The sequence below is a fragment of the Neovison vison genome, chromosome 13, assembly GCF_020171115.1.
Source record: "Neovison vison isolate M4711 chromosome 13, ASM_NN_V1, whole genome shotgun sequence".
Lineage (NCBI taxonomy): Eukaryota > Metazoa > Chordata > Mammalia > Carnivora > Mustelidae > Neogale > Neogale vison.
Genome location: NC_058103.1, coordinates 101,073,216 through 101,096,486, shown reverse-complemented (window position 1 = coordinate 101,096,486; position 23,271 = coordinate 101,073,216). Strand labels below are relative to the sequence as shown.

General features: G+C 36.3%; 1 protein-coding gene across 8 annotated transcripts in view; it reads right to left on the bottom strand.

Moving 5' to 3' along the window:
- Positions 1 to 5,912: 5,912 nt before the first annotated feature.
- Positions 5,913 to 23,271, bottom strand: part of RNF111 (ring finger protein 111) — a 94,282-nt gene continuing 76,923 nt past the window's right edge. For 2 of the 8 annotated variants that reach the window (XM_044231494.1, XM_044231495.1), the window contains exons 7-14: positions 22,693 to 22,951; positions 18,391 to 18,739; positions 16,419 to 16,571; positions 15,075 to 15,201; positions 12,398 to 12,490; positions 11,519 to 11,614; positions 10,157 to 10,284; positions 5,913 to 7,557 (exon numbers count right to left, since the gene is read on the bottom strand). In XM_044231494.1, coding sequence (XP_044087429.1) covers positions 7,440 to 7,557; positions 10,157 to 10,284; positions 11,519 to 11,614; positions 12,398 to 12,490; positions 15,075 to 15,201; positions 16,419 to 16,571; positions 18,391 to 18,739; positions 22,693 to 22,951 — 1,323 coding nt within the window. In that variant the 3' untranslated portion in view covers positions 5,913 to 7,439. The remainder of the gene's footprint in view (positions 7,558 to 10,156; positions 10,285 to 11,518; positions 11,615 to 12,397; positions 12,491 to 15,074; positions 15,202 to 16,418; positions 16,572 to 18,390; positions 18,740 to 22,692; positions 22,952 to 23,271) is intronic. The other 6 variants (XM_044231497.1, XM_044231498.1, XM_044231500.1 and 3 more) reach the window with 6 other exon arrangements.

The window sequence follows — 23,271 nt, the reverse complement described above, 5'->3', positions numbered from 1 at the left end:
CTATTGCTCTACCTGCTTGTGCACTCTCACTCTCTGGATAATGACTTGGTCAAGCTTTGTTTCAGAAAGCTGACCCACTGGGCAGCATGAAGAATTGATTACAGTGGACTGGAAGGCTAAAGGTTTCCCAGGTGAGATTTAACTAAAATTTGACTTAGATGAGTGTGAAAAATGAAAAATGGAAACAGGTATGGCAAGGCAATTTTGGAGGAATGACAGAACCCTCACAAATAACTGAACGTGAGTATCAGAAAATAATTGTAAAGTAACAAAGGTGAAAGTTTTGAGCGGTTACATTAAAATTCTCTCAAGTTATGCAAACCAAATTATAAATAAAAATAGTAACTTCGGGACGCCTGGGTGGCTCAGTTGGTTGGACGACTGCCTTCGGCTCAGGGCGTGATCCTGGAGTCCCGGGATCGAGTCCCACATCGGGCTCCCAGCTCCATGGGGAGTCTGCTTCGCTCTCTGACCTTCTCCTCGCTCATGCTCTCTCTCACTGTCTCTCTCTCTCAAATAAATAAATAAAATCTTTAAAAAAAAAAATAGTAACTTCATTGCTAATTTCCTTGGGAGGAGGAAGGGTAGGTGAGTTAATTTTCTTACAAAAAGAAAGCCTTTCCTCCTTGGATGCAAGCCTTGTTTGCATCCATCTTGACATCTTTCACCATAACCAACAGGTCAACGTTATCTGTCCCATGTAGGTAACCAGGTAACCTATTACTAGCTGAATAAGGTGCATGGGTATGTCCCAGTCTAGGGCCTGAAAACTTGTTCAGAAGCAAGATGACCCAGAGAGGTAGAAACAAACACCTTTCTAGTGCTTCATGGGCCTCCACTTAAAATGATTCTATAAAATCTGGACCTCAAGCCTGTGAATAATATTATTATTATTTATATATAACTATATATAATATTATTATTATATTTATTTGAGGGAGAATGTGCACATGAATGGGGGGAGGACCAGAGGGAGAGGAAGAGCTGAAGCAGACTCCCCACTGAGCACGAAGCCTGGAGCAATGCGAGGCCAGGAGGGAGGGGCTTGATCTCATAACCCTGAGATAAGACCTGAGCTGAAACCAAGTCGCCCAATTGAGTCAACCAGGTACACCATTTATTTTTATTTTTTATTTATTTATTTTTAAATTTTATTTATTTACTTGACAGAGATCACAAGTAGGCAGAGAGGCAGGCAGAGACAGAGGGGGCAAGCAGGCTCCCCACTGAGCGGAGAGCCCAATGTGGGGCTCAATCCCAGGAGCCTAGGATCATGATCTGAACAGAAAACAGAGACTTTAATCCACTGAGCCACCCAGGCAACCCTAAAGCCAAGAGGAATTCTCCCCTATTCGTGGGGTGCAGGGGGAGGCATGAAAGGTGAGTTGTTATTGTTGTTTTTAAGATTTTATTTGACACAGAAAGAGAAAATAACAAAAGAGCACAAGCAAAGGAAAGTAGCAGGCAGAGGGAGAAGGAGAAGTACCATGCAGGGCTTGATCCCAGGACCCTGGGATCATGACCTGAGCCAAAGGCAGATGCTTAACCGACTGAGCCACACAGGCATCCCCCCATAGATTTCTTTTACCAAATATCAGCAAAGAGAAGTTAAAATTCTTCCACTACCAATTCCCAATTATAAATGCTTGAGAATATAACATCATTTTGCACACACGGCTTTCCCATACGCTAAACTTTAGTTTAGGAGAGAAAAAACTAAATGAGCTTAGGAAGTGCACAGTAGTAATTCAAACAAAGCAAGAGGGTTTGTTTTACCTAACTGTGGTAGGTTAAAAATAGGCATAATTTTTTTTTTGGCTATCACTTCTTTTAACAGGGGTAGCTATCTCCCTAGCCCTCAATCTGGACTAGCTTCAAGATGGCTCACTCACATGGTTGCTCATAGGGGGAGGAGAGGTCTCTTGGCCAATGGCCAATAGAAAACCAAAGCCACCTGCCAACACCCATGTGAGTGCTTAGAAGCCCATCATCCAGACTAAGTGAAGGCTTCAGATGACTGAGGGCCCCAGCTATCATCATGACTGTTAAGCAACCTCATGAGAGACCCTGAGCCAGAAGCTCCAAGCTATGCTGCTTCCAAATTCTGGACCCACAGAAACTAAGATGTTTGTTGTTTAAGCCACTAGGTCCTAGAGTTACAAATCAATAAATATTTCACAGCAATAGATAATACAAAACTCTGGGGAGTATGTGGCTAATAGTGACATTCTAGGAAATCAGGTACACCATAACAACTTATTCTCTGAGCAAATACTAATAGCATGGTAATCTAGAAAGACATTCATTCCTTTTTAAAGGCAGGTCAGGATGCAGTGGATAGGAGGCTTACCACATCTTTTCCAAATCCCTTGCCCAGCACTCCTCTTTCGAAAGCTCTTTTAAATCTAAAGGACAAAATCCCTGGGATAGCAAGCTTGGAGCATCCCATATTATGGAAGAACTTCCACGTATGTAAGTGGAGGTAAGGGCAGACCAGATTGGAACACCTGAGTGTCTTGAGTTGTGCTACCAGCTGCACAGGGAAAAAGGTCAAAATTCTTCCTTTATTGAGCACAGTGTATCAATGACAATCTGCAGAGTTCTACACTTTCCAAAGCTTTTCCCCACATATATATTGAATAATACCACCTAAAGCAAAAATGATTTAGAAGTTCATACTCAAGACTCAGCAGAGCCCATAATGAAAATTAGTATTTAGAGAATCCCATCCATTCTCTGTGGTGATGATAAAGAATTAAGAGAGACATGCAATTTGTCTGGGCTAATCAAAAGCATCTCCTAGAAACCCATACCTTCCACATGCTCTCTCAGTGTTAGCTGTTAGCCTAAAAATAAGCCTAGAAGAAGCTAACAATATAGGCATCTCAGAGGTATGTGCTTTATTAACCTTTAAAATGGCACCAAGTCCCTGTATAGCACAATTTGGTGAGGAAAAAGTTAGGGGCAAATGAGAAGTTCTAGTTAATTTCTCCATAACATTCTCCGTTAGATCAGAGAGGACAAATGGTTTCATATCCTTTGCCAATTCTTTTTTTTTTTTTTTAAGATTTTATTTATTTATCTGTCAGAGAAAGAGAGAGAGAGAGCACAGGCAGACAGAGTGGCAGGCAGAGTCAGAGGGAGAAGCAGGCTCCCTGCGGAGCAAGGAGCCCGATGTGGGACTCGATCCCAGGACGCTGGGTTCATGACCTGAGCCGAAGGCAGTTGCTTAGCCAACTGAGCCACCCAGGTGTCCCTCCTTTGCCAATTCTGATCCACTGGCAACAGCTGCCCAAAATACAGCATTGGATGGTGTTGATGGGCAACTCATTATGCCCCTGCTGTGACTGCAAGGCAAAGGAAGACAAATGTGCTGGGAATCCTTCATCCCTCTAGTAGAAGAAAAATTCCAACCCATCAAAGAAGGGCTGAGGAGGAGTGTTCTTTCTTACCTAGTAATTATCTTCTTAGACTCTAGAAGAAAAAGATGAGTGACAAACACTGATCAGCACCATGCAATGCTACCATTTGTTATCAAGGGCAAGTGCAAGGGAAGTTGTTTTGGGTGGTGGGATGGAATGCAGTGAGCACTAAGAGAACTTATATATTTTTTCTTCCTTTTTATGCAGGAACTGCCAAAGTTTTAGTGTTTAATATTTAAAAGTATGACTGAGCTTCTATCTTCAGTATGTACTACATGCAAAGCTCTTTGCACTTGTTACCTCATTTAATTCTAATACAATCTATTCTGTTTATAAATGAGACCTATGAGGCTCAGAAAGCTTAAGTTGTTCAAAGCTGCACAATACAAAGCCCTTGTCTGTCTGACACCAAAACCTTTATTCTTTCCACAGCTACAGAAATCATTTGTGTGGCCTGTGAATTTGTACAGAATACACAGGACAGAGAGGAGATGGCGCCCAGTAGGTCCAACCACAAAATAGGTAACACTTATTTTGCTTAGTAAGAAATAGTTTTGAGGTGCTTGGGTGGTTTAGTCGGTAAGCATCTGGCTCTCAGTCTCAGCTCAGGTCTTGATCTAGGGTCATGAGTTCAAGCCTGCATGGAGCCTACAGGATGGAAGGAAGGAAGGAAGGAAGGAAGGAAGGAAGGAAAGGGAAGGAAGGAAGGAAGGAAGAAAGAACGAAAAGAAAAGAAAAGAAAAGGAAAGGAAAAGAGAAAAGAAAGAGTTCATTGTTTTGGACATATAGTTGACCTTTGAACAATATGGAGGAGTTAGGGCCACTAACCATGCAGCCAAAAATCCATGTGTAACATTTCACTCCCCCCAAACTTAACTGCTAATAACCTACTGTGGACCAGAAGCCTTATTGATTACATAGTCATAACACATTCTGTACATATGTATTATATACTGTATTATAATAAAGTAAGCTAAAGAAAAGAAAATCCTAAGGATATCATAAGAATAAAATTTTTTTAAAAAGAATATGAGGAAAATACATTTACTATACTGTACTTATTGAATAAAGTCCATGTATAAGTGGACCTGTGCAGTTCAACCCATGTTGTTCAAGAGTCAACTGTAATTCTTAATTCAAGACGATGACTGAATCTGTAACTGAGAGAAGATATTTCAACCTTGATGTATCTAATATTGTGATATGCTGTTTTTTTTTTTTTAAGATTTTATTTTTAAGTAATTTCTATACCCAAGGTAGGGTGCAGACTTACAACCCCAAGTTGAAGAGTCACTTGCTTTTAACAACAGGGCCAGCCAGGCACCCCATGAGGTCTTGAAGAAGAAAGAAAACTCACTGTGCTTCCAGAGGAGTTGGAAGGTAAGTTTGAAATCAGGATGCATTTTCTACAAAACTAAACTATTTCCATTTATGAAAAACTAAGAGTGAAATGTCCAGAGTCTGTTTAGCGTTCCAAATACCATTTTTAAAAGAGTTAGTTTTCTGCATGTCAAATTATTACAATTCAAATGATAAAGCATGTTAGCAGCTAAAATAAAGTCACCAGAGTAAGAAAAATGTTTCAAATATCCGTTTATCACTTGCATATTAACAACAATAAAAATAAGGCTTTTCTGACAAAAGAATTTTAGTTCTAAAGTATTTGGACAGCTATCACTGAAATTTTCATTTTGACATAAGATGCAGCAGGATATGGAAGACACCAAAAAAAGCACAAAAGTTAAAATATTAAAAATTATCTTCTGTACTGGTTCATTACTAATCACATTTTCTCTAACTAATTGCAGTCACTTACTAAGCTCCTGCATTAACAATCCAGGTTTTTGCCACAAATATTTGTATTAAATAAGTTTTAAAGAAATAAGGCTTTATCTACATAAAAAAAATCAGTAGCCATTATGAAACAGGTCAACAGGTAGTCGTGCATCTAAATCTGATGTAATTTTAAAAAATAGAGAAATCTATCTGTTCTTCTTGTGTTTGGGGGAACATCAAGAGGACTCCATTGTACAGAATTCTCCCCATATATACTTCGTCCACCCTTGACAGGGACCCTGGCTTTTCCAGTGCAAAGTCCTACATCCATCACAGGCTACTTTAAGACAGGCTACTTGCTCCTTTCCCCATAGTAAGATGGTAGGCATGGGCCACTGTCACTCTTTCTGTCTCCCTCTTCTGCCCTTCTACAACTGTAGCCTAATCATCAAGTATTCTTTTTAAAAAATGTTATTTCACATCCACATTTCTTAACCACAGTCCATCCTCCATCTCTAGACATGACTATGTTGAAGCATGTTGATATTGACAACTACTACTGTTACATTTACTAATACAAAGAAAAAAAAAGCAAGTAGCCATAACTGAATGAATAGGAAAATTCTGCAAATGTCAACTGGAGTGAGATCACTAGTTTTGAATTCCAAGATGGCTAACAGAAACTGTTTTATAAAACTAATTATGAAACACAAAGACAATAGAAATATAAGTTATTTATTAATCAATCCACTTACAAAGCAGGTGGCTTAATGCAAGCTTATTGACATCTTCACATATGATCCATGGGAACATGTCTTCCACATACAGACAGTGATGTAACTGACTGATGCATTTGCAATCTGGGGCATATTAAGCATATTTAGACAAATAAAGTTAGGCTATCCTGTATATGAAAGTATCTTGATAATATGCATCCTGAAGTGGATTAAAACTTTCTCCAAAGGAGAAATGTTAGTACGTTAACTTAACTTTATATTCTATATTATGCAGTAAATCTTAACTATAGAAATTAAAAATTTTAAATCAGTGATCGACTCTTGGTAATGAAGTGGGAGTCTAAAACCAGAGCAACAGTAGGTTGACAGTATAATTTGTGCCTCACAGTATCTGCAGATTTACTGTTTTCAAGTTTAAAGAGAAATAAAACAAGAGACATGTAGATTCAGCTGACTTTATTTATCTTTAAACTAATAAAATCCCTTAAAAGTGATCCTGGGACCTTGAGAAGTTCTATGAATTTAGAGATACCTGCCAATGACTGCAATTCTAAATCCTGACTGAATGTGTTTATTACAAAATCAGTGTTAAGCAGATATCCTTACTATACGTGCTTAGCAGAAGACGGAACAAAATTCTACATGTCTTCTTCAATTTCCCTAGAATTCTGTGAAATCTGCAAGTATGTACAATCCAGCTAATTGAATGAATATTTAGTGTTCATCAGAGCTGTTTCACAGCAGCAAAAACTGACTCAGGGAAATAAAGTTCTAAACGATGTAGGAAAAGAGAGATACAATCAGAACAGCAGTCTAAATGTAGGATACCGATATTCAACTCTATCTGTATTGTGCTGAAAGGAAAGGATACGCCAAGAAAATTTCTATTGATCACTCTGGTGATGTGAATACCACCTGCATCTGACTGAATATGGTTTGTATTCTGTTCCCAGTATTAAGGATGGTATTTAACTCAGAACTCCATATTGTAAATATACAGCAGCCATTTTGTCCTAATTAAGGAATGTCTTAATACACAATATTATCATTTTCTAGAGGATCTTTATACATTAAACTAAAGTACATGATTGATTAAATTAAAGGTTAGTAATGGATAAAAAAATTCATAATTCTCAAGACCTGGTACTATGTAAAAAACAAAAAGACCACAAAATTCTACTTACTAAAGCAGCTAATCTTGCCTGCAAGTTTAGGGTCACAAGCCCGTAATATGTGCAAAGAAATGCAATACAAGGAACCATGCAAAAATACAGTAAAATGATACAGGAAAAATGTCAAATCTAGAAAAAAAAAGCTTTTATAAATACATCAAACTCAACTGTATACATAAACTGTAGGTCTAGCATTAGTTGTACCATATAGCAGAGCCGCACTCTAAGTTCAAGGCTTCCAAATCTGCGCAGGTAAGTCACGCCATCTTTGGTTGACTGCAGTACCAGGAGGATGGGAATGAGAGGGAGGGCAAGAGTTCTGAAACATGGTGTCAACTTTCACTTGGCAGCTGGGCCTCAATGTCCACTCTGCATATGGGGCACTTCTTATTGGTAATCAACCACTGGTCGACACATACTTGGTGGAAAAGGTGCATACAAGGAAGGCGTCTATTATAGGCAAACAAAACAAAAAGCAAAAATTGCAAAAGTGAATTTCATGACAATTGCATGTGGCATTTACTTTTAAATGAATGATAATATGTAATAATTCACAGCAGTGTTTTGAAGTTACCAGGCATCTTTCCCTTCTGTAAACAATAAAACAAAACAACCAAAAAACCCACATACCCAATCTAACGAGTTACACCTCTATTACATTACTACTTTGGGCAATACAATGTATAAATGACCACAATAATTAACTGTCACAGCTATGGAACCAAATTACATAAAATCTTGGGAATTTTAAGAATGACAATTACGCTGACAATTATTCCAGTCTGGCTTCTATACCTGAGCTGCCAATGCAATGAGGTTGGCAATATGTTCCCTTTTATGTAATACTGCAAATATATTTTTAATACTAAATCACTGCATTTATTCACATTTTAAAAAATGCATTTCATTTAATTCTCTCTCAAAAACATTAGCACGGTGGTACAGTAAGTATCGTATTAATTAAGGAATGTCTTAATAGACAACATTATTTTTTATCTAGAGGATCTTTATACATTAAACTTGAGTACATGACTGGTTAAAGGTTAACAGGGGCGGGCGCCTGGGTGGCTCAGTGGGTTAAGCCGCTGCCTTCGGCTCGGGTCATGATCTCAGGGTCCTGGGATCGAGTCCCGCATCGGGCTCTCTGCTCAGCAGGGAGCCTGCTTCCCTCTCTCTCTCTGCCTGCCTCTCTGTCTACTTGTGATTTCTCTCTGTCAAATAAATAAATAAAATCTAAAAAAAAAAAAAAAAAAAAAAAAGGTTAACAGGGGCGCCTGGGTGGCTCAGTCGTTAAGCGTCTGCCTTTGGCTCGGATCATAATCCTGGGGTCCTGGGATGGAGCCCCACACTGGTCCCCCCTGCTCAGCAGGGAGCCTACTTCTCCCTCTCCCACTCCCCCTGCTTGTGTTCCCTCTGTCGCTGTGTCTCTCTCCGTGAATAAATCTTTAAAAAAAAAAAGGTTAACAATATTGTTTTCAATAATATTGTTATATCCACTTAAAGGAAGGTTAATCTGTTTTGGAATATATTTGTATTATCAAACTATGTTGTTAGACACTCAAATAAATACAATGTTATAGGTCAGTTATATCTCAATAAAAAATTAGTAGAAAAAATAAAAGTAGGTTAAAAGATGATGATGACTTCACTATGTTACCCTAGGCTATCAATTAGAAATTGAGAAATAATGCTTCCAGGAAATACAGGATAATATTAAATCTAAATGAACAGTGAGATAAAAGTTACCGATTTAAGTGTCCATTTCCACTTTCATCCAGTTAAAGAATTGTCATACATTTTCAGACTTCCTAATATTTTGTAAAATTAGTAGCTAAAAAGAGGTGTTCTAATTACTGTGTGAACAAGATTGTCAATGCTGTAAAAACAATTACCTTCCATATTTATAAAACTTCTTTGGAAATATAGTGTTCTAAAATAGCCTTAGGGGCTTCTGGGTGGCTCAGCTGGTTAAGCGTCTGCCTTTAGTTCCAGTCATCCCAGGGTACTGGGATCAATCAGTCTGTGTCGGGCTCCCTGCTCAGTGGGGAATCTGCTTCTCCATCTCCCTCTCTCCCTCATTTGTGTGCTCATGCTCTAAAATAAATAAAATCCTAAAATGTGTTTGAAATAGCCTTATATGTGGTGTGGTAGCCAACTGTGCGAATTTTTTTTCTCTCTCAGCAACTGAAGAAATATGAAGAAGTTATCCTTACATATTAGGGCAACAAAATCATCATGGGGTCTGTTATATATGTTATAGAACTTGTTCCACGTGAGATTATGTTACATTAGAAAAAAAAAAGAATAAAAATAAAACAATTACTTAAGAGATTATAAAAATAAAATGCCTGGGGCACCTGGGTGGCTCAGTAGGTTAAGCATCTGACTCTTGATTTCGGCTCAGGTCATGATCTCAGGCTTGGTAGGGAAGAGTCCTATGTTGGGCTCCCCACTGGGCGTGAAGCCTGCTTGAGAGTCTCTCTCTCCCTCTCCCTGGGCCCCCTCCCCTCACTCACTCACTCTCTTTCAAAAAAAAAAAGAAAAAAGAAAATGCCTAAAATTAATAGTAGGTTAGCATAGTAACATTTCTAAATCACAAAGTTGCAAGAAGAGAAGAGTCCTATCAGCTAAAAGGAAATTTTAGGACAAAACTAATTTCTCAAAGATGCTGTAAGACAAACTGCATGGAGCTAATGAGGATTGCTCTCTTTAAGCTTTGAAGAACACATTAATATAACCATCTTAGGCTCTAAAGAGGCCTCCACATTCTCCTTTCTGAAAGATTTACAGAAGACAATTTGATCACAAAATTTCCCTGGCCAAATCTTGGTGTGCCCCTAAAATGGGCAGTATATTTCCCATTACCAACCCCTCTGTTGGTAAGACAAAGATTCAACTTTCTATTCTTTTACTCCCTGTAAAAAGGCAATTCTACATGTCAAATATTGGTAACAGGGTATGCCAGGAATTTGGTTTCTAGTCTACTTTCCAAAAAAAAATCTCTTGTACAGTTTTGACAACAGATTTTAGATAATTAATGTCTAGTTACCTCACATCTTCACCTTCCTCTAAAATAGACAAACAGATAGTACATTTTTCCTCTGTGTCTTCCTCAGTCCCTTCTTCCCCATCTTGTTTGCAGTGCAGTTTCCTCTGTGAGAACCAATCAGTTGTTACCTTATTAGTAGAGATGACATTATTGAACAACTGAGTAAAGTCTGTGTTTATGTGAAAAACAAAAACAAAACAAAACCACACATTCACACCCACAACTTATTTCCCACGTAGCTCTCATGAATTCACAGATGAATTAAGTGACTATCACAGTTTTCTTTTAAAACCCTTAAATAGCATGAAAAGCAAAATCAAATGTAACAGAAATTCATTAGTTTTAATTTATTAGTTTCTATTATCTTTAGTCCACAATTAGGATTACAATATAAACCCTTAAATAGCATCAAAAGCAAAATCAAATGTAACAGAAATTCATTAGTTTTAATTTATTAGTTTCTATTATCTTTAGTCCACAATTAGGATATACAATATAAACCCTTAAATAGCATCAAAAGCAAAATCAAATGTAACAGAAATTCATTAGTTTTAATTTATTAGTTTCTATTATCTTTAGTCCACAATTAGGATATACAATATAAACTCTATTTTTGTCCCGTCATGAATACAGCTACATGAACTTTATTCTACTAATATTTCAAATAATGCCCAAATAAATTAATGCTTATTATAGTCTTTACTTTAGATAGTTGAAAGAACTTAAATTAATTAAATTAATACAAAGAACAATCATTTTCAGACTTTAATATTCTCTGTATAGCAGAGGCCATTGTTGCTTGCTGAAAGAAACTTATTTAACATGTCTGCTCCTTAACTTCTAGATATACTACTACATAAGGAATTGAGGGTAGAATGTAAGAAATGTAGATAAATTAAATGTCCAAATAAATGGCTAGTTAAATTACGGTACTGCTATACGATAAAATTTTGTATATGCTATTAAAAAGAATACGGGCGACCTGTGAGTACAGAAAGAGGAGGAAAAGAAAATGTGCAAAACTGTGTGCATATCATCCCTTTTGTGTTTCTTTGGAAAGGCAAAGAGAAAATCCATACATATGCACGTTATTGTAAATGCATTAAAATATCTGGAAGATTACCCAAGAATGCCCTATGATTTTTCTGCTGAGAAGGAAGACGGGGGTCGGCAGGGTAAGAAACTTTAAGTATTTTTTGGACCTTTAATTATTTAAAAAACAAAACAAAAAGAAACTATGTATGTGTGGTTTTAGTAATACATAATGTAGGTGCCAGACTCCACAATCTCAAAAAAGCTCTGTAATAGTAAATTTTATTCACTTAAGCAATAATATAGACATTTCATAGGATAAATTCTTACCTTTTTATATTTATGTGGATATGTACATCTTTCAATTGTGCCCTGGGATGCACCACGATTCACATTTCCTAATCTTTCTTCCAAATGAATCAGTTCCTGAAGGTAAAGAATTAGTATCAAAAGCCAGGATGATTATTTCTTGAATAGCACTATTAATACTGTAAAAGCAATAAAGTTCCATATTTATAAACCTGCAATGTAAATACAAAAGCCATATATTGTAAGGCAAATGTCTGTTCTTTTCTCAGCCAATGCAGTAGTATGGCAAAGTTATCCTTACAGATTAGGACACCATATTACTACATGGTACTATAAAAGTCAGTTAGTACACATGCATGGAGAAGATAAAATCAATGAGTAAATAAATCAGGGAAACAAATCAAAGGATAGTTGAAAGTCCCTTTGACTTCAACTTCCAAAATGACATGAAGAAACAAATCAAAACTTCAAATCATGTTCAAATGATCTGTTCTTCCTGAAAATTCAAAAAAGATAGTTAGCTACAAAACTTTAGGTTTCTTCTGTCTAGTAATGTTTCTTTAAAAATAAGCTTAGTTAAAAGCAGTTGAGATTTTCCCCCCACATTTAATGGTATAGTTCTTCATCTGATATTTGTATAGATCTAATAAATTTCTATATTCTTTTATATTAGATGTTTTCATGTACTCATCTTTAAATATTTGATACTAAGATTAATACTGCTTATAAACCATTCTGTGATAACCCCCAGAAGCAGTATCAAAAATTCAGATATTGTGCTGCCTTCTGATCCCCAGCCAGTGCAGCAATCCTACTCAACTGTGGATACCCATAATACATATACTCTCTCTATATATTAAAGATACTGTGGCAAATATCTTCATTAATTGTATTACACACCTCGAAATTGCCCCTGAAAGGACCTCTGAATGATGTTCCATCCAGTCCTGATGAAATGTAACGAATATGAGGATAGCCTGCCATGTCAGGAACCTATTTTAATAGAAGACGTAGGCTGAATCAAGTAAGAGTAGGCTTCAGTTTTAACACACTAAATAATTGAGACACTCAATTCTCTCCATTCAGCTACTCACAAAATTCAACTTCAGTAAGTATACATAACTCCAAGTAAGCACTCTATAAAAGGGTTAGGTTCCTCTTCAAATGTAATCTCATAGAATAACTATTAAAATCAAGCAGAAAAAAAAAAAAAAAAGAATAGCTGTTCCATGAGATAATAGGTTTCTTCTACTTGATTTGTTTTGCATAAAAAATCCTAAATAGAAAATACCTAAAGTTAATACTGATGCTCTTGGCATCAGTATTAAACATATGAACAGCAGAATTTTCATAAGATCAGACTAAACATATGAATTTTCATAAAATCAGTCTAAACATATGAACAGTAGAATTTTCGTAAGATTTTGTCACTTTCAGAGAAAAGTATTAAATATTACAAAATAAAAATGCACAAAATTTTCCAACAAACTTATTTCCCTTCCTCTTAACTTCCTAATTGCCAAAGATACGCTGGCTCTTTTTTTTGTTTCCTTCTGTTGGTGCTAGTTTTAATAGCATTTTCTAATTTTTTGTTAGACATACTTTTATTTCGTTCTGTTGGTGAAAGTTTTAAGTGTTTTCTAATTTTTTGTTAGACATACTCAATCTTCATTATTCATGAATTTACCCGCTTGATAAACATTATTTGTAACTCCAAAATCGACACCTGTGCTCCAAATCACAGCAGCAAAAAAATCTGAGCTGCCTGACATGCAGAACAAGGCTCTGCCTTCCAGTTTCAGCTCTTGTACTACAAACAGAGGTCTTTTTTTCTTTTTTGTGATCTATTTAAGTGCCATCTATTTACGTTTCCATTTTTGTGCACTTTACTGGTGACTGTTTTTTAAATGGCCACCAAACTTAAGCGCTAGTGTTCCTAAGTACAAGAAGGCTGTGATATGCCTTGTGGATAAAATGTGTGTAAATAAGCTTCATTCAGGCATGAGTTTCATTGGCCATGAGTTCAACATTAATGACTCAGTAATACATATCAAATAAGGTGTCTTTAAACTGAAACAGACATCAAAAAAAGGTTATGTACTGACTGGCTATTGTGACCAGATCAAAACAGTGACCAGAGGCGTGCAGTAACGTAACTCTGCATTCACCACAAGAATAATGGCTCTATTTTTACTTAGTGTTTGCCCAACATTATAAAATGTAACTACCATACACAACAACAGTAGACTGTATTAGGAAAGGGAGCTTCTGGGATAGAGCACCATTTTTCCATCATTATAAATAAATCTTCAACATTATTTATTAGTCAGCGTCCACTGAATCGCAACATACTTCTAACAAGTTTATAGCTTTAAAAGACAATTTGTATATAGAAAAGAATTTAAAATAAGCAATAACTTTTAACCTTCAAATAGCCTGTTTTTCAAATATCTACAACTTTTCTTGCAATCAAAATTAACACTACCAAAAGCTCTCAGCAGATAACCTAACCTCCTACACATCTCTAAGGAAAATAAGAAATAAGAAGGTGAACCATGAGAGACTATGGACTCTGAAAAACAATCTGAGGGGTTTGAAGTGGCGGGGGGGTGGGAGGTTGGGGTACCAGGTGGTGGGTATTATAGAGGGCACGGCTTGCATGGAACACTGGGTGTGGTGAAAAAATAATGAATTCTGTTTTTCTGAAAATAAATAAATTGGGAAAAAAAAATAAGAAATAAGAAAGAACTCCTGCTCCCTCAAATTATTTAAACCTGCACTTGTCCTGTAACTCTCCCCAAGTCTCCTTTGTTCCTGAGTCCTGGTTTCTTGGGAGGGCAACTTTACTTCTTATTGCTAAGTAACCCCCATCCCTAAGACCTACAAATGTCAACTTAGTTGGAGTTCCATGTGCTTCTGCTGTTTGACAGCTCTTTACATGCTATAACCACTGTAAGAGTACAATTCTCAATTCCAAAGCCTAAGTCTCAGGTATAATAAAGCATCTTGGAAACCATTCCTATAAGCTCTTTACCCCGACAAGATGAAAAAAAAACTTCTTTACTCTGTACCACCTTTTATAACTAGTAGATATTATGAACTGTAAACTCAATATATTTTTGCTGAACTTGTTCTTTAGAACTCAAACTGGTATCAATAAGATCTGAATCTGTTCAAACCAGAGAGTCAGTATAGTCCTGCAGGTCAAAAAATAAAGGATGAATGCATCAGAACAGACCTATTAGTAGGTATGACAAAATAAAGCATATGTTCTAGTGACAATAGGTCAGGACTGTCACCTTGGTACAAAAGAAAAAACTATCATTTTTTTTATTAAGAAGAATACATTTCACAATGCAAATATAAATACAGACTTTAATGTATCTTTTTACAGCATAATTTCAATCTAATAATAATTCTCAAATTCCATTTAGAACACCCATAACAAATAATAATATTTTTATTTTTTTTTAAACAAATAATATTTTTAAATTTTCCAATCAAATATTTAATTTGGGAAAGGAAAAATACTTTTAGAAGAAGACTATGTCAGAATTTTGAAATTTTTCTTTTTTACCATTAAAGGAAGAGCTCCCAGTTGTAAGTGATGAAGTCGTGGTGGTGCATGGTAATGGGCCAAGTGAGGATGCAGTGCTCCAGGTGTATAAGTAGCTGCAGTCACTCCAGCTTCAATTCCCAGTTCCCTGACAAAGGATGAGAACACTACCTTTTAGCCATACTTTATTTTATTTTATTTTATTTATTTATTTGACCGAGAGAGATCACAAGTAGGTGGACAGGCAGGCAGAGAGAAAGGAGGAAACAGGCTCCCTGCTGAGCAGAGAGCCCAATGCAGGGTTCAATCCCAGGACTCTGGGATCCTGACCCAAGCTGCAGGCAGAGGCTTTTACCCACTGGGTCACCCAGGCACCCCCCTTCTAGCCATCCTTAAAGTGTCTTTATGATCAACAGAAATGGGGGAATATATTTACATTTTTAAAATGTAATACAAAGAATACAAAGTTTCTTAATTGACACAGTTGAGAAAAAGATAATTAAGCCCCAAAGATTTAATTAGTAATTTCAAATTCATTTCAGCCATTCAAAAACTCAGAAACTCAATTCTGTGACCATGAGAAGCAAAGCATTTGTATTCTAGTTTCACATTCTATAATGGAAGGAAACATGACGAATGACCCTTAAGGTTCCTGCTAATCTAAGTCTGATTCTACTTGAGGACCATACAAAATAGTTTCATTTTCTGGTTTATATGAATGTTACAGATGCTTCCAGTTGGATAATGTCTGTGAGTTGTTGGCATCAAGATAATTAGAAGAATAAACAGTTCTATACCTTATAAAGTAAAGGTAAACAAAGTTTTAGAAAGAGTAAAATTGGTAAATGCCACATTTTCATATACTTATTCTCATTTTTGTTTTGTCTCAAGTATCATTGTGGATCAAGGTTTCATCTCTGCCTATCAACAATGGATTCAGAAAGAAAAATTAATGCAAATCTGCTTCCACTTCTCTAAAAAAGACCACATGCCTCAGACGTAGGTTCTATTTCCCTTGTCAATAAACAGGGATTAGAAGTGGTAAAGAAGATTTGAGTACAAAGGTGGGGAAGTAGATAAGGCAACTGTGAAAGATCCATTTAGGGAGTTAACTTTGATGGCATATATCCCTAAAAAACAACAAAAAAGCTATACTCCTGTTTGACATAGCTCTCTGCCCCAGAACTCAAGTTCCTCTTTTCACTACAGGTTTCTAAAACTTGCCCAGAGACAGTGCCTCACAGATAAGCTGTAATTCAGTTTTGCCACATCACCTTTCTGCATGGCATCGCACTATAAAGCATCTGTTCTGACATTTCTACCACAGGCTGCTGAGCAGAACTCTGAAATAAACAAGATACTGACCAAGCAGATCTCTCTGGAGCCTGTCGAGGATGGGAAGACATAGTCTGAGGCACATGAATATGATGCCCATGACCATAGTTTGGGTGCATCCTATGTGGATGGGGTGGGGGCCGTTCATGTGCCCGCCTGGAAACACAGAACACAAAAAGACCACTGGAAATAATTGAATAATTGGTTATTTCTTAATGTAGAAAAAACAATCTAGTATTATTATAAACAGATATAAATAAATAATAAAATTACTTCTATAATTATAAGAATATAAAATTATATAATGATTAATAAATAAATCAAGACAACGTAACACTACAATTCTCAGTGCTTATTACAATACCTCCAATTCAAATTATCACCCAACGAAAAAGGCAATTTTAACATTATTTTGTATACCTTCTTTACAGCGGGTATTTTAAACAGAATAAAGGAAAATCAATGGGAAGAAAATTTTAAAAAACACCCCAGCAAATGCTGTAGGCACAAAGAAGTTATCTTACATAAACATATAAGGGAAGAAAATGGAAACTATTTTGCTTTGCTTCTACATTGTAATGACATTCATCCACTGTAATGGCTAAAACTTATTTTAAGAGAAAAAATCTGAACCTTGTACATGCAAATACATATCAACACATCTGGGAAAATGATACAAGCTCCATTCACACTCTTTACTCTGCATCCCAGATTACTGTATTTTCTCTTTTTAGTCTAAAGTCAGCCAAATTTATAAATATAAATAGTCATAAAGGTCTAAACAAATAGCACTTAAAAAACAAAACCATTCCAGAGATTCATTTTTACTATCTAATCTCCTATTTTCTATCCGTTTCTAATCCACTTACAGATTTGGCATGTTTAAGCTAAATGATTTAAAGATTTTCTAGGCACTGGCAGGTAAGAATTTTAAATTGCCAACTTTTTTTTTTTTAAAGATTTTATTTATTTATTTGACAGAGAGAGACACAGCGAGAGAGGGAATACAAGCAGGGGGAGTGGGAGAGGGAGAAGCAGGCCTCCTGAGGAGCACGGGGCTCAATCCCAGGACCCCAGAATCACGACCTGAGCCAAAGGCAGACACTTAACTACTGAGCCACCCAGGGGCCCCTAAATTGCCAACTTTCTATATAAGGAGTTACTATATCAAAATGCCAGTTATATATAGCTAGAGATTCTGGAAATTACCTTACATAACTTAAAGGAAGAAGTTACCCATGTGCTAGATCATTAATTAGATAGAGAGTTTTGCAAATACATTCTGGAAAGGGATAAATGGTAAATATTATTGGCTCTTTAGGCTGTATGGTCTCTACTACAACTACTCAATTTAGTCTTTGTGGTGTGAAAGAAGACACGGACAATACATAAATGAACAGGTGTAGCTGTTTACCTATAAAACTCTACTTACAAAAATACACAAGCAGAATTAGACCAACAGAGTTTGCTACCATGAATTAGAAAATCATATCCTGAATTTTCACAAAGTTCAATTACAGTCTTTTCATGAGGTTTGGAGAATATTTTAATATTTAAGTTTATAAATAAACCAAGTGAAGAACTCTGTTTTTTCAACGTCTGTTGTTGAAAATTTTACTAGTGCTCTTCTTCCCTCTGGCTGGTAACATATATCTTAGCCAACTTTATCTGTTGTTCCTCAGGGTCACCAATTTTAACATGAATCTCTACTATGGGATGCTGAAGAAACTGACGAACAAGAGACAAAAAATAAATGTTTTACAAAAATAAATGACCCTGGGCCATTTCCTGAAAATGGTTTGATTTCTTTAACTAACCTGGTATCAACTTGTTTTGTGAGCACCTACAACTCAGGACAAGATAAAGGAAGATTCTAGTTAGTAAAGAATTCCCTAGGATTTAGTACAGTTACATCACTTCTAAAGATTTTTAATTTTAAAAACCAACAGAAATAGAAGGAAAAGGAACACAAAGTGATCTTTTAAAAAAACAAGAAACCTACGTTGGATGCTGCATCATCCTCCTCCTTTGAACTTCCATCCTCTGCATCACTTCATGGGGATGCAGCCTCTGCGCTGGAGGTGCCGTGGCTGGAATATGGTGTGAAATTGGCTGGTGTGTGGGAGGAAGATGCTGAGGGATTGGTGCGGCCGTACTGGCTAAATGAGTTGGGGGTGGGGGTGCCACGGGGTGAGAAGTTGCATGAGAAGATATCTGAGAATGGAAAGCATGTACAGGATGAGGAATAACATAATCCACTTGAGGTGGAGGCTGAGTCGGAGGAGGAGGGTTTCCATGAGAATGGGGACAGGCAGAGGCTTGATGATGAAGTGGTCTTGTCAAAGAAGCATCTGTTAAAAAAAAAAAAAATACAGGCACCACACAGTTGAGCATATATTGTCTTTTATGAACATATTAGTACACATTTGACTTTTATCAATACTTTATTAAGGCCTGAGTCTGCTCAATTCTGCTTTGCAACCTGCTTTCTTCTTTGAATGATCTTAGGTATCGTCTTAAGTCAGTATATATAGTTTTACTTCATTCACAGCTTCATAGCATTCTATTATATAGGAATGTATCAAAATTTATTAGAGAAATCACCACTGACAAAAATGGGAAATAACCCAAACGCTGTACTGAACACCTGTGTGTATGATGCCTCTTGTGCTCTGTGATAAATATATATGCACATGACCGCGTGCAGACATGTGTTACTCATGGACGGCTTCTGTGGCATAAATTCCCGTGAGGAATTCTTAGTCTGAAAAAATCATTTAAATTCAGATACCAGCTGACAAAGTACCTGTCCCAAAAGGTTACCATAATTAATGCTTCCGTCAACAATATAAACGAGTGCCTGATTACCTCTACACTCTAACTAAATTCATTAAATGCCAATCTGAGAAAAATCTTGTATTTATTAACCACTTATATTTCTTCCCAGAATTACCTATTCATATTCTTAGGCTATTGTTCACCTTTGTCTCATTGGTTCATAAGTATTCTTTGTATACATAGAAGGTTTGTCATAATAAGGTATAAACATTTTTCCGAATTGTCTTTTGTTAATTTTATTTTACAATATGCAAGTTTCCTGCTTTTATGAAGTCAAATGTAGAAGTTACACCTTTATAAATACATAAATCTTGCTTTCCTTTAAGATTACTGGTCACAGAGCACTACAGAGAAGACAGGAACTTTTTAGTTCCTCTGGGCAGCACTGCAAAGGTAACTCCTTTAATGCTGCTCTTCTCACTCCCTGCCCCATGCCTTTTTTCCTGTGCTACATTAAGAAGATGAAGGGGCATATTTGCCAAGAATCTGTAATGGAAACCAGCCTTCGTAAAGATGGTTTTCCCTATTTCATTCTTTATGTTTCAAAGTGGCTGCTGAAAAGTCCCTCTGAAGAATACACATCGCTCTTACTCTAAGAGACATGCATCTGTTTGAGGTTTAAAAATATGTTTGGGGGTGCCCGGGTGGCTCAGTGGGTTAAAACCTCTGCCTTCAGCTCAGGTCATGATCCCAGGGTCCTGGGATCAAGCCCCACATGGGCGCTCTGCTCAGTAGGGAGCTTGCTTCCTCCTCTCTCTGCCTGCTTCTCTGCCTACTTGTGATCTCTGTCTGTCAAATGAATAAATAAAATCTTAAAAAAAAAAAAAAAGTTTGTCTCCTTGGATGTCAGTCCCAATTTCATTGTATCTGGAAGACCTTAGAATCAGATATGGAGGTATGGCCATTCTCTAGTTTCATGAAAGAAGAGTTTCCTTCCATTTTAATCACTTCTGATTCAGCCGGGGTGAAAGTTAGCTAATGAGGAACTCATTCAGCCATATTTTCAAAGGCTACCTTGCTACCATGTATTTAAAGGAAACTTTCATTAAGTTCAATATAAACTCTGAGAAAAAATTTTAAGTGATTTTTCTGAATGTCATGTTTTCAAATCCAGACTTTACTCCAAGAAAACCCAGTACTTGGTCATAAAAAAAGAAGCCACTACACTGTTAACTGTCTTCCTCAAATTCAGAGTATTTTTTCCAGTTTCAATTCAAAGTTTTCTATTTCTATAATCATTATATAAGAAATAATACTGACAAATATTACAAGACTTTAAAGTTTAGTTTCAGAACGCATCAATTTAAGTTTAACTCTTCAGCAATCATTTTTTCAGCTTTATTGAGATATAATTAACAATTATATATATTTGAAGTGTACAAGATGATGATTTGACATACATATATACTTTGTGAAATGATTACCACAATCAGTTCATTAACACATCCATCACCTCACACTTTGTGTGTGTGTGTGTATGTGTGTGTGTGTGTGTGTGGTGAATAGTTCAGCTATTATTATAGGTCACTGTATATTCTAAACAAAACAGGTTGCTTACCACTGTAGAAAGGTGACATTCTGCATTCCCACAGGCCATCTCCCTTCCTTCTCTATTTTATGTGTTCTTGCCAGTTAAAAAAAAAAAAGTTCTTGATATTGCTTCCTAAAAGTTCAACATGTCACTTTGACCTAGCAATCTCACTCCTAACAAGTTACCAAAGAGTAGACTAAAAAACTACAATGTGACCATAAACAGAGAACTGGTTTAATATACAATAGAGTACCATGAGGGTATTAAGAACAGCAACCTAGATTTTATGGCTAATATGGGGAAAAAAATCCAAGATGTACTGTTAAAATTTTTTTAAAAAAGAAAAAAACTCAAGAGAGAGGCAAATAATATGCTTGTTATAATCCCACTGTTTTAAAAGGAGAGACAAATATACTTTTATGGGTACAAAGAAAACTTCTTGAAGGTTTTAAAAACTACAGTTGCTACCTTCAAGGTATTAAGACTAGTGGGATGTGAGGGAAGGGCTTTTAACTTCTCATTTAATGTCATTCTGCAGTTTGAACTTCTTATAATGTACACAAGTTAGTAATAAAAGTAAAATGAGTTTAAATCTAAAACACTTTTTTATTAGTGCATTTAAAAAGAAGCATTTATTAGTGCATTTAAAAAGAAATGCACTCACTTATAAATTGCTTCACTGTATTATGGGGGGGGGCGAAAACCACACATTTTGAGTTCCTAATAAAAGACAATCAACTGAAGATAAATATCAACAGGTATCACAAAACAGCCTGTACCGCAGAATTTGCCTGTTGGTCAATGCTTTGCAAAAACTGTTCCAAAAATCTGTTTTCTAACCTATGCTTTATATCTTAAGTTGTATTACTGAAAAGGTAAATGATATTATCTCCAGGTTTCACTGTACACATTCTGGGCTGACTCCAGCATATCTGCAAGACCTAGATTTTTTAAATTCTAGGAATAAAAGAAGAAATCTAATGAGATATATAACTAAAAATTATCCCTTGCATGTAATCAGAACAAAAGCAAATGTCCTTGCCAACCTTCTAGTGTACTCCTGGTATGAATTTCCAGTGTTTTTTTCATCAAAGTATTAATGAAGTTTCCATATGATTATTAGCTTATAATTTAACAAAGAAGTAAACATGTGTTACATAGCCTAAGAGCACTTTTCACTCATAATACTCATAGATCTCACAGATTTCAATGTCTTCAGAAAAACCATGTCTGACTTTATTTAACTGCCTGCACCAAACGAATAGAGAAATCTTTCTGCATTTGGCCAAGCTGTCTGAATATGCCTCAGCTGACCTTCAGAATTCTTGGTCAAAATTTACTTTCTTGGGGTGCCTGGGTGGCTCAGTGGATAAAGCCGCTGCCTTTGGTTCAGGTCATGATCTCAGGGTCCTGGGATCGAGCCCCGCGTCGGGCTCTCTGCTCAGCACGGAGCCTGCTTACCCCTGACTCTCTGCCTGCTTGTGATCTCTCTCTGTCAAATAAATAAATAAAATCTTTAAAAAAAAAAATTTACTTTCTTGTGCCCAAGAACAACTACTAAACTTTCAAATTGTCTGTTACTCCTAAAGGATAAATCTCAATCCCTTAAGGTTTCCTTTTATAGGAATCTAAGGTGCCATTCAATGTAGTCATTTCACGTATTAAAATATAAATGTTAAACGTAAAAGAGACAAAATATAATACTTTTTATTTACCTGACCTTTCTTAAACAACATCTGTCTTTTTTACCTTAGAAGACTGTTTTGGGAATGTGGGGTGAAGAGAGGACAAAATGGAAAAAATACACCCCACCCTCAGGCCAAGGAAATACTAAAAATTTATGAATTAGGATTACTGAAAGGTTATTTCATGGAGGAATGTACAATGCTTCATTTATATGCCTCTAAGTTCTCTGCCTATTAAATTTATACTTACAAGGAGGTGGCATATAATGTCGACATGATGACAGTGAGGCTTGTGGAGGGGGCTGGGGCTGTGGCTGTGCCACCATGCTTGATCCATAACCATCTATTGATAATGGCTGACTCGGGGCAGCAGCAGCAGCCTGATGGCCAAAGATTGCAGCTCGGGAAGAAGAAACAGGGCAGCAGGGGTCAAATGCAGATGCTCCGTGAAAACCACCATTTCCATGACTTCTGATACCATTGTTGCTCAGGTCTACTGGCAATGCCTGCTGTATAAAGAGGAACTATAAATCTTTCTAAAGTTTGGTCAAAACATCGTTCCATGTTATATTATAAAAGTACTCCAAGTGCAATCTAGAAAAATAGGATCTCTAAATTAAAATTTCAAAATGGTAAAATTTTTAGTATGAAGACCTATTCAGCACCAAAAAAGTACTGTGTGTGTCTTGGAATGTAAAAAATTGTAGTGATTATATATTTAAAATCTATAATCAGTTTTTAAAAAGTCAAGCATATGATCATGCTACAAGATGAACAAAAGTTAATGTATATATTATTTCAAGGTCTATTTCTCTCTCATTATCTAGAT